Below are 14091 nucleotides of genomic sequence, written 5' to 3'. Positions count from 1 at the left end.
AATTAAATATTTTTTTCCTAATTTAATTCTGATTCCAGACAGTACAGTTCATTCTTTATTAGCATGAGCTGTTTGGGATTTTTTTTATCTTTGGTGTTTTTTTTTGGTTTTGTGGTGTTTTTTTTTTTTTTTTTTTTTTTTTTTTTTGGTTTGTTATTTTTTGTGGGGTTTTTTGCTGGTGTTGTGGGGGGAGGTTGTGTTTTGTTTTGTTGGTGTTTTTTTGTGATTTTTTTGTTTGGTTTTGTTTTTTGGGTTTTTTCTTTGAATTCTGGAAGGCTGTGTGAAGGAAGCAATGCCTTATTTTTCAGGATATGTTTGTACGAATAACCTCTGTGTATTCTGTATCTTTGAGAACGCGTGGTAATTTTGTATGAAGTAAGGTTAAAAGGTAAATGGTGTGGTACTGTTTCTTTTGGCTATTGCATTGAAGTGTTTGACCTTTAGCAACCTGTCTTTATCTTAGGCAGTAAACTGTTTAGTTCTGCTTATCAAAAGAGACTTCACTGCTCTCTTTCCATGCTGTTCTCATCCAAAACACACTGTATCAATCCAGTATCAGTAGACTTTATCAGCAGCAGCTATTATTCTGTTTAGAGATTCAGCATAAAAAGTTTGTTGTAACAGTACATTTTATTCTGTAAATATTTTCATTTGTACTTCAGTGGTTTCCAGTTTCATTATCTAGTTTATATCTTCTTTTGTATTACCTCCTTATTACCTTACTCTTTCCCCCAGTTTTAGCTGTTTGACCTGAAATTACTTAGTTTGGTGTTGCTGTAAAGTGAGTTATTTTAGGCTATTCACACTAAATCCTATGTATGTCTAAAGGTAAGGTTAAAATGGCAAAGTAAGTATCTTTGCAGATTTTTGACAGATTTTCTAATTATTTGGGGATCCCTTCAAATCATTGACATGGTGGTGGTAATTTGAAATCTGATGAAGTGTTTAGTTAAACAACTCCCCCATACCTTCAGTTGTCTGTGTGGTTTACCAGAGTGAAGTTCTACACATTGAAGTATTGGCCAGAGGCAGAATTTGCTGTATCTCTGAAGTGACTATAATTCATAATGCTGCTGGTGATACTCAATGAATCTGTAACCTGGAGGAGGTTGTCAGAGTTTGAGGCAGCTGCTGGTTTGTTCTAGCTTTTTTTTTTCATTGACTTGTTAATTTACATGATGCTTTACTGCTGTTACTAGTAAACAAATACTGGTACCATAGTCAGCCTCCCTGTTTATAGTTATAGTAAATAGGATATTTCAAGAAGTAAATCCAAGAAGACTGAGCCTAGACTGCTAGTATCCTTGTGTCAGCATTAGTGTGTCCAGCAGGGCCAGGGCAGTGATTGTCCCCCTCTACTGGGCACCAGTACAGGGGCCAGTCCAGTTCTGGGCCCCTCACTACAACAAGGACATTGAGGTGCTGGAGCATGTCCAGAGAAGGGCAACGGAGCTGGTGAAGGGCCTGGAACACAAGTCTTACGAGGAGTGGCTGAGGGAGCTGGGGCTGTTCAGCCTGGAGAAAAGGAGGCTCAGGGGAGAACTTAGCACTCTCTACAACTGCCTGGAAGGAGGTTGTAGCAAGATGTGGGTCAGTCTCTTCTCCCAGGCAGCAAGTGACAGGACAAGAGGATATGGCTCCAGGTTGCACCAGGGAAGGTTTGGATTTGATATTAGGAAAAATTCACCAAAACAATTGCCGAACATTGGAACAGGGTGCCCAGTAGAGTGACGGAATCACTATCCATGGTGGTATTTGAAAGATGTGTAGATATGGCACTTAGGAACAAGGTTTAGTGGTGCACTTGGTAGTGTTGTGTTTACAGCTGGACTCAATCTTAAAGGTCAACCTTAATGATTCTGTGATTCTGAGTTTTATTTCTTGAGTACTGGATATATCTCTGTTATTTTTTGACTTGGTGGATTTGTTGCATCATGCTGCTAGCAAAATTTCTGGGTGTCAGGGATCACAGAAAGCTGCCCTAAGCTGTCTGAAGAATACAGAGCTAAAGCTCTCAAAAACTGTCTCAAAACGAAACCCCAACACAGAACAGTATCTGATGATCCCAGTTTCTTCTCCCTTTTTATAAGGACAGGCTGAAGCCAGACTCAAAAAGAATCAAAGCTTTTCAGTGGATGCCAGAATCTGAAGACAAGCAAACATTTCAAGAAGTCATGAGTGTGTATTCATGATATATGAATATCTTGCCAAGTTTGTTCCCTATCTGTCTTCTGTCAGTTCACCCACCCCATCAGACAACTTCTGGAAAATGTTCAGTGACACTGGATTGAATAGGGCAGACATTCTTTTAATGAGTTTGATAGGTAACAGTTCTTGTGCTGAAATGCTGCAGCCGTGCTTAACTATCTCATTAAGAAAAGCTTGTAAAGAAAAGCCAGTAGAAACACTGTAGAAAGCCAGTGTTCTTAGAAGATGTTTTTAAGTACAAAATAGGCTTCTTTTTCCACAATGAAAAAGACCAGTGATTTCCAAGCCCTTTTGAACCAGCTGATGGCTGTGATTCTTCAATATTGCTTATGAGTGTAACCCAAACTTACAGAATAATTAATTCCAAGTACTGTGGGATACAGTCAGTGGTATATCCACTCAGTAAATTAAGAACTTGTACTACATTCCCTTGGAACCACAGTTGATAATTGCTGCCCTAAGACACATGATTTACTAACCATAGAAGACTAATCTCTACTCCTTGTGACTTTCTCTTTAGGGAGAGACATGCTTTCTGTTTTTACCAATTTTTGGATCAGATTTCTGCTTCCAAATTGACATGGAAATAACTAGAATTGTGGGAACAGATTCAGAAGGAGAGATAGTTCATGTGTTGAATGCTAAAAACATAGGAGGAATGAACATATTTTCAGTAAGAAATGAGGCTTCATTCATTCATGAGGTTCTCTGACCTGCTCCAACCCCAGCCGTTGTGCCAGCTTTATGTTCTGTTTCTGTATATATTTTGTATTTGACTGAAGTTACATACTTAGATATGCAGACATTTAAACAGAGATCCTGTGTGCTTTGTCTGTCTGGATTAGGTGGAAGTTCAGTGAGTGTTTCCAGATAAGCTCAAGGTGGACACACTAGTGTAAAGCTATAGATAAATGTCCTCTTTAGATGCTATCCATAGCTGCTCATCACTTTCTCACCCAGGATAGGAGATTCCTCCCTGCAGCCCAGCTGATGTCCTAGCATGTGACCTAATCAGACTGGTTTTGCCTAAGAATTCATTTTAGAAGTACTCCTGTATATTACTGGTTCGCACAAACAAGTGGGGTGATGGTTTCTGGCATAGGGATGCTGACAGCTGGGAAGGGGGAATAGCAGCTGCATGTGGAAAAAGATACGTATCCACAAGCTAAGGAAAGATTAGAGAAGTCCTCCAAAATAATTTACTTTTTAATTTATTTGGTTTTACATTTGAAATGAGTACTTAAAAGAAATGATGAGTGACTATTTCAAGGGTAAAGGCAGGACAGTAACTTGGACATGAAAAAAATTTGATTCATTATTGAGGTACTAATAAAACTGATTTGTGAGGCTAATATAATGTGTGAAGTAATTCTAAACCTTCAGAAGCAGTAAGGTTTAACATAAACTAAGCCATAAAATGTTGGTAATCGAAGTAATTGTTTTTCTTCTTGCAGCTGTTGCTTTTCTGAAAAGCTGTCCATTGCATACAGTAGTTTACTTGTTTTATGTAGTATTTTCTTTATGCTGCATGTGTGATGAAAAAACCTACCCTTTGACATGAAATTTCAAACTTGCTTTAACATATTTTTAACCATTAAAGAAAAAAAAAAAAATTAAGTTGCTCTTTATCTAGTGATAGGGAGGAAATTTTCTCATATAAGGACTGGTTCTTAAACTCATAGATCCACCAGTTTTGAGTTTGTATTAGCAATGCTGCTGCCAGTTAATTGTGTAACTGATCTGCTCAGAGTTGCTCTTAATTGGAAAGAAAGGGGGTTTTTTAGTTATTTCTTTCTATTGCTGCTTATTTTCATTGTGCAATTGGAGAAAATACAGACAATCCACACCTCAGGATAAAATGCTGTCTTGCCCATTAACAAAAATTAGCCCACTTAATGCAGAATGTTGTTGAATCTGAGAATATTTGTAGCTGAGGATATTTGTTGAAAGTGGGACAACTTTTGTTGAGGGAAACTGAGTCATCACAAGTCAGTTTTGGGTAAAATCAAATGCATAATTTTTGATCTTGACTTCAACACAGTTGATCTGTGTGGATTTTGAACTACTGTACGTTTCCTACAAAATATTTGTGTTGTTTTGATGACAAGAAAGATTAGTTTGTCATTTTATTGTTGCTGTTAATATATAGCCCATTCTGCTGAAGCTTAAATGAATATCACTTTCCTTTATGGTCAGTGGACGTAACTGAAAATTATTTAAAGCATTTTTAACAAGAGAATTAACATAGAGTCTTTTGTAGATAAACTTCACCCTTCCTGTTTTGGATGGAGCAAGAACTTTACCGTGGAGCAGATTTAGGAAGTGGCTTTCCATCTATTCAGTATTTCATAAATAAAAAGTTGTAGGGTGAGGCCCTTCCTTTGGCATATGGCTGATTATTTCCTGTTTGATCCTGAGCTGGTGTATTTCAGGTAATGGGAGTTTTCTAGCATCTGTTGGAGAGGAGAATTTTTAGGATTTTGTTTTCATTTATGCTCCTACAAAAATACAGTTTCTATGTTTGCATATTATTATAGAACAAAGAGAAATTATCAGATATATAAATAGTTCCCCTTTTACAACTTTTGGACTTGACTGCACAGTTGTTTGTACCAGGGCATTCTTAAACATACAGCTGGGTATTCTTATACATGAGCTGAAAAGATGTCATTGACACGTCTTCAAGAGATTGTCAGTACTTTCAGCGAGGTTTAGAAACTGATGAATTGTAATTGCAATGGATTTTTTTTGGATTTCAGGTTTATCATCTCCTTGCACAGGGCACACACCTTCTGTAAGAAGAACATGTAAGAGGCAGAATTTAGACTCATACTGCTGTTTTACCTAAGGAACACACAAGTTAATATATGAAGTAACACTACCCTCATCCAACACATCTGTTGTAAAGAAGCCTATGAAATCTAGGCCACACACAAACTGGTCTCCAAGGGCCTGTAGTTGGTGTTAGAATGCTGTTATTATGTGGTCTGATTGGTTTAGTAAAGAATTATCTCCAGTAAAACCATGTAACATAATAGTTCTTGCTCTCCCACATGGGAGCTACTTCTGCTTGACTAAGCAAGGCATTTCTTGAAGAAGTAATGATACAATTGCTCTTGCCAAAATGTAGCATTAAATGAAGTGTATCATCGTGTACATTTCTGTTGTGTACCAGTTCTTGTTCATTTAAACATTTGTGTCAAATCTTCCACCATAGTATTAAAAAAATATTAAACACATGGATTTCCTAGCAATATATTTAAAATAAATTCTTGCTTCTTATTGAAAACTCATGTGTAGTAGTTTTAAAGCAATGAGTAACTATTTGGAATTTGTAAGTTTTCATAAATTAAAACTCTTGTTTTCTAAATAGCACCAACTTCTGCTGTGTTGGTTCTGAATTATGCAGCCTTGCTCTACAGATCTGTCCTTGGGTAAACAGAGCTTTAAACACATACTGCCCTTGCTGAGGGACTTCACTTTCTATTGCTTTTTAATTATATTGTTCTTTAGGTCTCCTCAACAGTGTCATACAAAAGCTGTATGTCAATCTTTAGATTGCTCTATAAGCATTGAGGAAATGCACAAAAAGGTGTAATTTTTTGTTTGGGATGGTGAAGGGAAGAAGAAGGGAGTTGACGAGGTGTGGAGCCTCTCTTCAGAGGTATGATTGTTGCCGAGGGGCCAAGCCCTGCACAGCAGAAGCCGTGGGCAGAGAAGGCTGATGTGGGCAGCCATGGAATGCTGCAGCCAGTCATGGGCTTTCCCAAGCAGTGGTGGGCTCCACCCCATTTCAAACCCCTTGGCTTCACTGTAACTGCACAGGTGTCAAGAGGGGCATGGTATGAAGCAAAGTAGTATCTAGATGATGTCTTGAGCCTAAACCTGGAGGTAATGGATTCACACAGGTAAATAATTCTGCCTGCATGTTTTCTTCCGTGCATGTAAAAGACCAGGGTTGTGTCTTAGGACCCAAGCCAACTCTTCAGGGTTTTCAGCCTTGAAAATGTGTTTGTAAACTCAGCAGAGTTGGCCACTGTTAACACAGACACCCGCCCCTCAATTTTACAGAGCGCTTTTCATCTCTTTTCATACTAGAATTCTACTTTTAAATGAAGGGGAAGCCTTGTGATGGCATTGTTTCAGACTGCATTTCTTCTATCAGATTAGTTTAGTCAAAGGGATGAATGATGCTATGATCTAGAAGCAAAGGGCTGTAAACCAGCTGAGCAGAAACATTGTGGCTCGCAGCACCTGTCCCTGCTGTGCTTTGCTCACCTGCTGCCCCCACATGTTGCCAGCTCTGGTCCTTGAGGACAAAGCAGACTTCAAATCTGAATTCCTGTCTCTTTTAAAGTGAGGGCTCTGTCAGCGTCTGTTCTCCACAAGGGGCTTCCAGGAGACTTTTCTGTCAGATATTTAGATGCCAAAAATGGTGGGCTTACATTCTAAAAGTTGATTAAATCTATTGAAGTTCCTAAAAAGGAACTTGAAAGTTTCATTGGAAAGGGAGGAAGAACTGCATTTAAGTGCAAATAACTTTAATGTTTTGCATATCTTCAGTAAGAAGCAAATTAACATGGAATTGTTCATTATTACATAATATATTAAATAACTTGTTTCTTCCAATTTGCATTTCAATGAGTATCTAGTTGGTCTATAAACACATTGATTAATGGGTGCAGAAAATATTACATGGATACAGGGCAAAATTGTTAGTGTGTTTTTAAGAAAGGAATAGAGTACACTTGTTGATATTTTATAATTTAAAATTGTATGCCATTGTAAACTGTATACTATTGTAACCAAGCATTGAATTTGTTCTATGTTAATTTAGTTTTTTGTAACCATAAAAATTAGTTCATCTTGGTTGAAAATCAGTTTTAAATGTCTTGATCATGAAAATTGTCTGCAAGTGGTTTAATGACAATTCTGAGCATTCTTTGCACCGTGGAGCTATAAACTTATATTTTGTACTCATAACAGTATCATTATATTGCCACTGCAGTGATGAAAATTTCTCTGTACTCTTTCAGTAGAAGATTAACTTATTGTAGTTTGGAGGAGCAAATTTTGGGTAAGTTACTGAAATCAAATTTGCATGGTTGAAAAACATTCCAAGATAGCATATAAATAAATTAAAAAGAAGAGATTTGGGGAGAGGTAGTAATTCCTTTTAAAAGATGTCTTCGACAGAGAATAAGCCGTGATAGTGGCAGTTCAATGTTTAGTAGTTTCCCAATTTGCTTAAGCTTACATGCACAATTAAAATGCAAATTTGACTGCATATGCAATCAGCTTAGAGTTAGGTCTATATTATGAAATATTCCAGTATTGTTTTTAGTTAGGAGTAGAAGAAAAATTAGACCTCGTAGTCTGTCTCACCCATGCTGGGAAAACCTGGCATAGATGTGGCTTGGTTAATTGAAGAGTGCTTTGTCAGACTTACTGTAGGTCTGCTGAGGAGGGGAAATAAGAAGCCAGTTTATACCACCAGAGGGCTATACCAACCCAGCTATCATGGCTTAGGTGAGAGAACAAAAGCTGTTATCTCTGTCTAGTGTAGGGGGACCCTGGGGCATCACTGAATCGAGGGAAATTTCCAGCAGTTTTCTCATGGAGTGTCTGGAATGGACATGGTATGGCTTTCAAACTAGTGCTGTACTTGTGCTCTGCATGTTCATGCTCTGCTGTTGTGAGAAATCAATCTGCCAGTGAGCATGTTGCTTCTTTCTTCCTTGCATGGAGTATTTGATACTTGTGGGAAATATGCTCTTAGTAACTGAAAAGCTCCTGTCTTCTGTAAGATAATATATTAAATGAGTACTTGCATGAATCACAGATGCAAAATTGTGATTGCTGGGCATGTTGGGTCTTCTCAAAGTGAGTTAGTATCTAAAGGTTGCAGGCTATTTAACATGGCTTCTGAGCCACAACCCAGCTCCTTCCCCTGTGTTAACTGAGCCTTGGGGGTCGTTGGCCCTTGGATGAGGAGCTGAGAGCAGGCATCTCTGAAGATGAGTACTGACTCACAGGCACTGATGGTGGGCTGTGTACATATGGTGCAGAGCTGCTCAGATAGTCTGGGCTTGTGTCGTGTTGCTCTGAGGAGTTCTGGCGGAGGCGAGAGAGTGTTAGATGAATCTTGAAATGTATGGAATGCTAAGAATATTCAAAAAATCCAGGAAAGGCTGTGAGGAAAAGATCAAGGTGTTGGAAATTACAGATTAAATCATGGGCGTCAATTTCGCTTGCTAAATCATCCTGTCCACCTAATGGATGTGGTCCTTACCATGTCTGCTGGTCCTGCTTGTCTTTGTGAGCAGAAGTACCGTACCCCTTCTGCACTGGAGTTTCCTCATCTCCTGCATGTAGCTGCTCAAGCTTGGCATATGCAAGTCCCAGGATGAATTCAACTGAAGAGGCTTTCATGTGTGCATGAAGCCAAGAGCATTCAAAAAAAGTGACATAGTGTCATATTCATTCAAAACCATATCTGGAGAGGAAAATGTTTTAATACCTGCATATAAACTAGAGCACATCCATTAGAACAGCTCTCCCAGAAATGAGATGTAGAGATTCATTCGAGTCCTTTCTGAGACGGGAGAAATTTACATCTCGCATTTGCTACTCAGTTCTACTTTCTACAAGCTGTGGACATGAGAGATACAGAGGCTAACTATCCTGGTGGGACCAGTCTTCCAGAGAGTCATTCCAATCATCAGAGAACTTCTCTCTTGTTTCCCATTTCCTCAAAGCCTGTTTAGAACAGATTCTGTGGTTTTAGCTGTTCTGAGTCACCTTGAAAAGTTAAAAAACTTTCCTTTGCACAGACCATTGAGCTAAGCTGGGGAAACTTGATGCATGGGTTGAAATAAGGCTTGTCCTTATCCCCTTTGAATACCGTGTCTGCTCTTGCTGTTGAAATAAAGCTGGTTTTTGGCCAGGTATGCAAGACTTTGAGATCAAGATTGCTCTTATAACTTTCTGCAACCTGTAGTCATTTGCAGGGGAGGACATCTTAAGTTCTAGTTTTTGTTGTCATTACTGTTTATGTTGTCCAACAGCTCTGTTGCACAAAGTGCACATGTGGCTCTGGAACAGTTTTGGGGAAAAACATGGTGCTGTGCTAGTCAGAAAAAGAAAATTATATGGACTTTGTCAGTGAGTGGTAGGTATGTTGTCACGGTATTCCCTAGAAATGTATAATTTCACCTATCAGCAAAGCCATCCAATATGTTTTTCTTTGGTTTAAGCCTAAAACCATTTTTACATTATCACTGGAAGAGGGATATAGCAGTCAAAGACATGAGCAGTCTCCATGTGCTTGCTTCTGCCCCTCTTTCTTCCTGTTCAGAGGTTAACATTCCACAGCTGAGCTGGAAGAAGAGAATGTGTGGTATCCATAATTTCTTTCATGTCAGTGTCATATATTATGTAACTTAGGACATTGTTGATGGCACTTTGAAGTTCACTGTGAAAACTTGGTGTAGTTGTAGATGAGGGAGTTCTCAAAAGTTTCATTCTGCCTGGGGAGTTCTAGGCAGAATGATCACCTCCAACCTGGGCAACTGACATCGCCATTTCTCTAACTACGTCTGGAAGTAAATGTCTTTCAGCTGTATTTAAACAGTTCTAAGCACAAGTTTTGGTTTAGCTTTCTCAAATAAATGAGGTGTCTTCACTAACATATTGCAGGTGCATCACAACTTTATATTTGCATCAAGTACTTATACGGAGAGTGGCATGGCTGATCTCAGCCAAAGCCTCTATGCCCTTATCATGTAACAATAAGAAGAGCTAAATTCCATGAGAATAATACAAAAGTATGCATATTTGTGATCCTCTGACCTCACAGATGCTAGATGTGCTGATTTTGGAAAACACTTCAAAGAACTTGAATTCAGCTTAAATACTTGTCATGCACAGAAGAAGCAAGACTGCATGTATATATAGCTATATACAGCATGTGTATATAAAATAAATATATTCATGTATTTGGAAGCAGAACAGCTGTTTCTACTTCTCTTTCATCTGCTTACTAAAGTTTTACATGCTCTTTCCATTATGCTGGTGCTGTAACTTAGGTCAGAGAATAAATGTACGCTAGGGCCTCGGTAAATGATCACCCTGTGGCTCTAGCTGTTTTCAGGATTATCTGATTTATATGTCAGACAGAATAATCAGTTCACTGGTATCATTCCCTTTCTTGTTTTTCATTTTAAAAATGTTATTTCTTCTTTCCCCACACATGGAATCATTTTCAGGTTTTAGTTCCAGATGTTTACAGATGAGCTTTCCATGGTCTGAGCTCAAAATCAGTATCAGCTGGAATTTTAAAGATAGGGTTCTTTTCATACCTTGTTGGGTCACAAGTTCTTCCGGTATTTTTCTCCAACAGAGAGCTCTTTTTGCTTGGTTGGAATATTTTCTGCAGTTTTCTTTCTTCCTCAAGCATCACATTCTCAGCTTATTTTTCAGAAATAGCCTCCTTGTATTCTGATAGATGTTAATGTCATGCCACCATCCTCTTCTTTCAAGAGCTTTCAGTGCTTTCACAAATTTTTCAAATCGTTGATTGTACCATTAAGCTGTAATTGACGTATTCTGTATTGATACTCTTGTAATTGATAATCTCCATTTCCTTCTGTAAAGCATAGTAACTTATCTCTGAAAGTTGGTAGTTGTGCCTTGGCTTCAGGTATAAACTAGTTTGTGAAGTTTTCACTTTAAGACCATGGCTCACAGCTCCTTCAGTTGTGCTGATGCATCTGGTTTTAGAATTGAATCACTGAATCACATTACTTGGAGGGGGAAGTAATTTTAAAAGGGAGCATCTCAGTGATGCAATTTATGTTGCAGCTATACAAATAGATTTATCAGCACAATTGGGACGTTGCAGCTATACAAATAGATTTATCAGCACAATTGGGACGTTGCAGCTATACAAATAGATTTATCAGCACAATAGTGAAGGAGGCAGATTGTACCAGGAGGATCAGAATTAGCAGCTGGGGCAGAAAGATTGTAGAGAGAAAATTGCTCAATTATTGTTAGAGGAGCTAAGCTGTTTTCTTTGTTTTCTGTTGTTAAAACTGTCTTCTTGCTCCACTTTTGCCCTCTTCCCCTCATTTAGGTAAATTCTATTTTTTTTAAGTCTTTTGTCACAAAGTATTGAAAAGATTCATCTCTTGTATGAAGGTGTTTAGTTTCGAGATTGTTGTGATGGCAGAGTGACTTCTGACTGCAGATGCAGTGACGACAATGGCTGTCTTGATTCTCTTCCACGTCTTCTTTTGCAAGAGTTTGGAAGAAAAATGTGCTTAGATCAAGCTAATACTTATATGCTAGGAGTCAGAGAATTTAATCTGGGTTAGTTCTTTGTGGTGTGTGGGAGAAGTAGCAGCACTATTTGCCATTAGTTTGAAGACCCATGAAAAGTAGAGCATTTCCTTCAGTTGTAGCCTCCCCATGCAGAAGGCGGGGCAATGCATCTGTGTTGTCTCTTAGTGTCAGGGTCTTCTGGAGACTCACGGTTACTATGTTTGTGTACCTGTGGAAGATCATTCACACATCCTTGGTCTGACTACTTTGTGATAAAATAGGTCAAACAGATATGCAATAAGAAAAAAAAAATGAACTATTTTCCCCAACGCATAATAGCTTTGGGGAGAAAAACCATTTCAGAAATCATTCCGTGAAGGTGTGAGCAAGCATGCTGCAAGTACTTGAAAGGGTAGCTTAAGCAAAATCCCATCTGTCATATGGCTAATCAGAGACAGCGATTTTTCCTGAGCTTTTTCTTTGGGAAGAGAGAAAAAGTAATGCAGATTTTCTCTGCTTGAAGTTGTTTTACCAAGTACCATGTTTTACTTGCTATGGAGCATGAGCTCTCAGAGTCTGGGTTTTGTGCTGTTATTTTACTACCAAAGAACTATAAACCCCTCTCTGAGAAAATGCCATGTGCATTTCCACACTTAAAAATGTTTAGCTCAAGTTTGGTTTGGGCTGCACTCTTCTTTTTGACTTGTTACTCTCCACTGAAGACTAGTGTCTGCCTAAAGGTTTCTTTTTATTTGCCATCCAGTGTTTGAAAAGTGGGTCTGATTTTAAACTGTTTACCTAGAGTATGTTGTTAAGCATTTAAGAACTGTCTTTATTGAAGGTATCATGATAATCATTGTGTTTCTAAGAATAGTTTGTGTTTGTTTAGTTTTGTGCAGAATGTTGGGATTTTTTTACTGGTTTTCTGACATCAATATGCTTGAGCTGACCTCAGACTGGTTCTTATGAATGGGTTATTTTGGTGGGTTTTCATTGGGGGTGGGATGGGTGTGTTTTGTTTGGTATTTTCTTTAATTTTTAGTAATGAGGAATTGCTTACATACAGTTGTATCATTTGTGTCCACAATACAGATAAATGTGAAAGGAAAGGGTTGCACATCTCTGTGAAAAAATAGTTCTAAGACAAGCAGACAATACTAAAATATAATCATACTTTGAAGAATATCAACATTTAGCTTTTTTTCCTCAAAAAAGGATATATGGAGATAGAAAACTTACTTCATTCAAAAAGCTAATGTATTTTCTAAATGGAAATTGGCCTAACCGGTTTGAAAATTAACTGCATCTAGCAGTTGGAACACTTTGGGAAGTTCCTTTTTTTGCTGGGTATGTAGATTAATAAACTTAGCTGGAATCTGGAAAAAAAATTTAATGTCACTGACTTGCTTTGGAAGTTGCATAAGAGTGTGGTCATATGTTGCTGAAAAACAGTTGCAGTGATAATGAAAAGTTACTTCACCTCAAATGTGGTGCGTAACTGACTTGCAGACTCTTCATTCTCTGTGGGAGAAGGTCAGATGGGTTCAGGTAAACCACTGCCAGGACTTCTTTAATCCTTAGTGACTGAATCACCAGTGCAATCCAAACTAATTAAAGTCATCTTTGTCAAAGACTTCTACAAGAAACACATATAAAACAAACAAAATTTGGTGAAATTATTTAAACACAACTTGTATTTAAAGTATTAGGAAAGATAACAAACTAAATTATCTGTGCTTTGTATGAAGATTGAGATTGCTAGACATTCCAAAGTTTAATTTTAAATATATTGAAGTGAAAAGAAAATCTGGTTTAGTGTTTGTACTCTGCTCTACCATTATTTATTAAATATTGCTGCAAGGAGAACTTAATCTCTCTTTTATGGCATTTCATCCCATAAAAGTTATTTTTGGTATCCAGATAGCACTGAGCTAGCTACATTTGTATTAGCACAGGTCAGGAGAGAGGAAATGGCCAGTAAGTTTTACAGCTGAAACTCACGTTATATCCAATATCCTTTGTTACATTTGGATTTAACTCAATGAGGTTGCTGGTGTGCTAATGTGTAAAGGGTCTTGCATTTAATAATTTCCTAAAATGTGTTGTTTCTAGGTCTACAGACAAGACTGTGAAACCTTTGGCATGGTAGTGAAGATGCTAATTGATAAAGATCCATCATTAGAGAAGTCCATTCAGTTTGCCCTGAGGCAGAATTTGCATGAAATAGGTGAGCGATGCATTGAAGAACTCAAACATTTCATTGCTCAGTACGATGCTGCCAACCAAGATGTACCAGAGTCTTTCAAAGAGGGCTCATACTAAGGACAAAAATGTGCTTTTGGGTCCTCTGCATTGTGTCTGCCATACTACATAAATCTGCTTTTTGCGGGGAAAGAGGAGCTCTTGTTGAAGGTTTGAACCCAAGGCCTGTGCTCCTTTGTAATGGCTCAGGTGGCTGTTCCCTTGTCCCCTGTGGTCTCCACGATTGTATTCTTCCTACCGGTTCTTGTTGTCATGTATTCCTTTGAAAGGACGTTCTTTTCAAAAGTCCTGTAAAGC

General features: G+C 38.1%; 1 protein-coding gene across 5 annotated transcripts in view; it reads left to right on the top strand.

Annotated features, from left to right (window-relative positions):
* The window catches only part of PPHLN1 (periphilin 1), a 64238-nt gene extending 50196 nt beyond the window's left edge, over positions 1–14042 (top strand). For all 5 annotated transcript variants that reach the window (XM_032105295.1, XM_032105293.1, XM_032105294.1 and 2 more), the window contains one exon: positions 13645–14042. In XM_032105295.1, coding sequence (XP_031961186.1) covers positions 13645–13854 — 210 coding nt within the window. In that variant the 3' untranslated portion in view covers positions 13855–14042. The remainder of the gene's footprint in view (positions 1–13644) is intronic.
* The last annotated feature ends 49 nt before the right edge of the window (positions 14043–14091 follow it).

Source organism: Corvus moneduloides, chromosome 4, assembly GCF_009650955.1.
Source record: "Corvus moneduloides isolate bCorMon1 chromosome 4, bCorMon1.pri, whole genome shotgun sequence".
In the NCBI taxonomy this organism is placed as follows: Eukaryota; Metazoa; Chordata; class Aves; order Passeriformes; family Corvidae; genus Corvus; species Corvus moneduloides.
The sequence above is the reverse complement of the archived record's forward strand: the minus strand, read 5'-3'. Positions and strand labels throughout refer to the sequence as shown.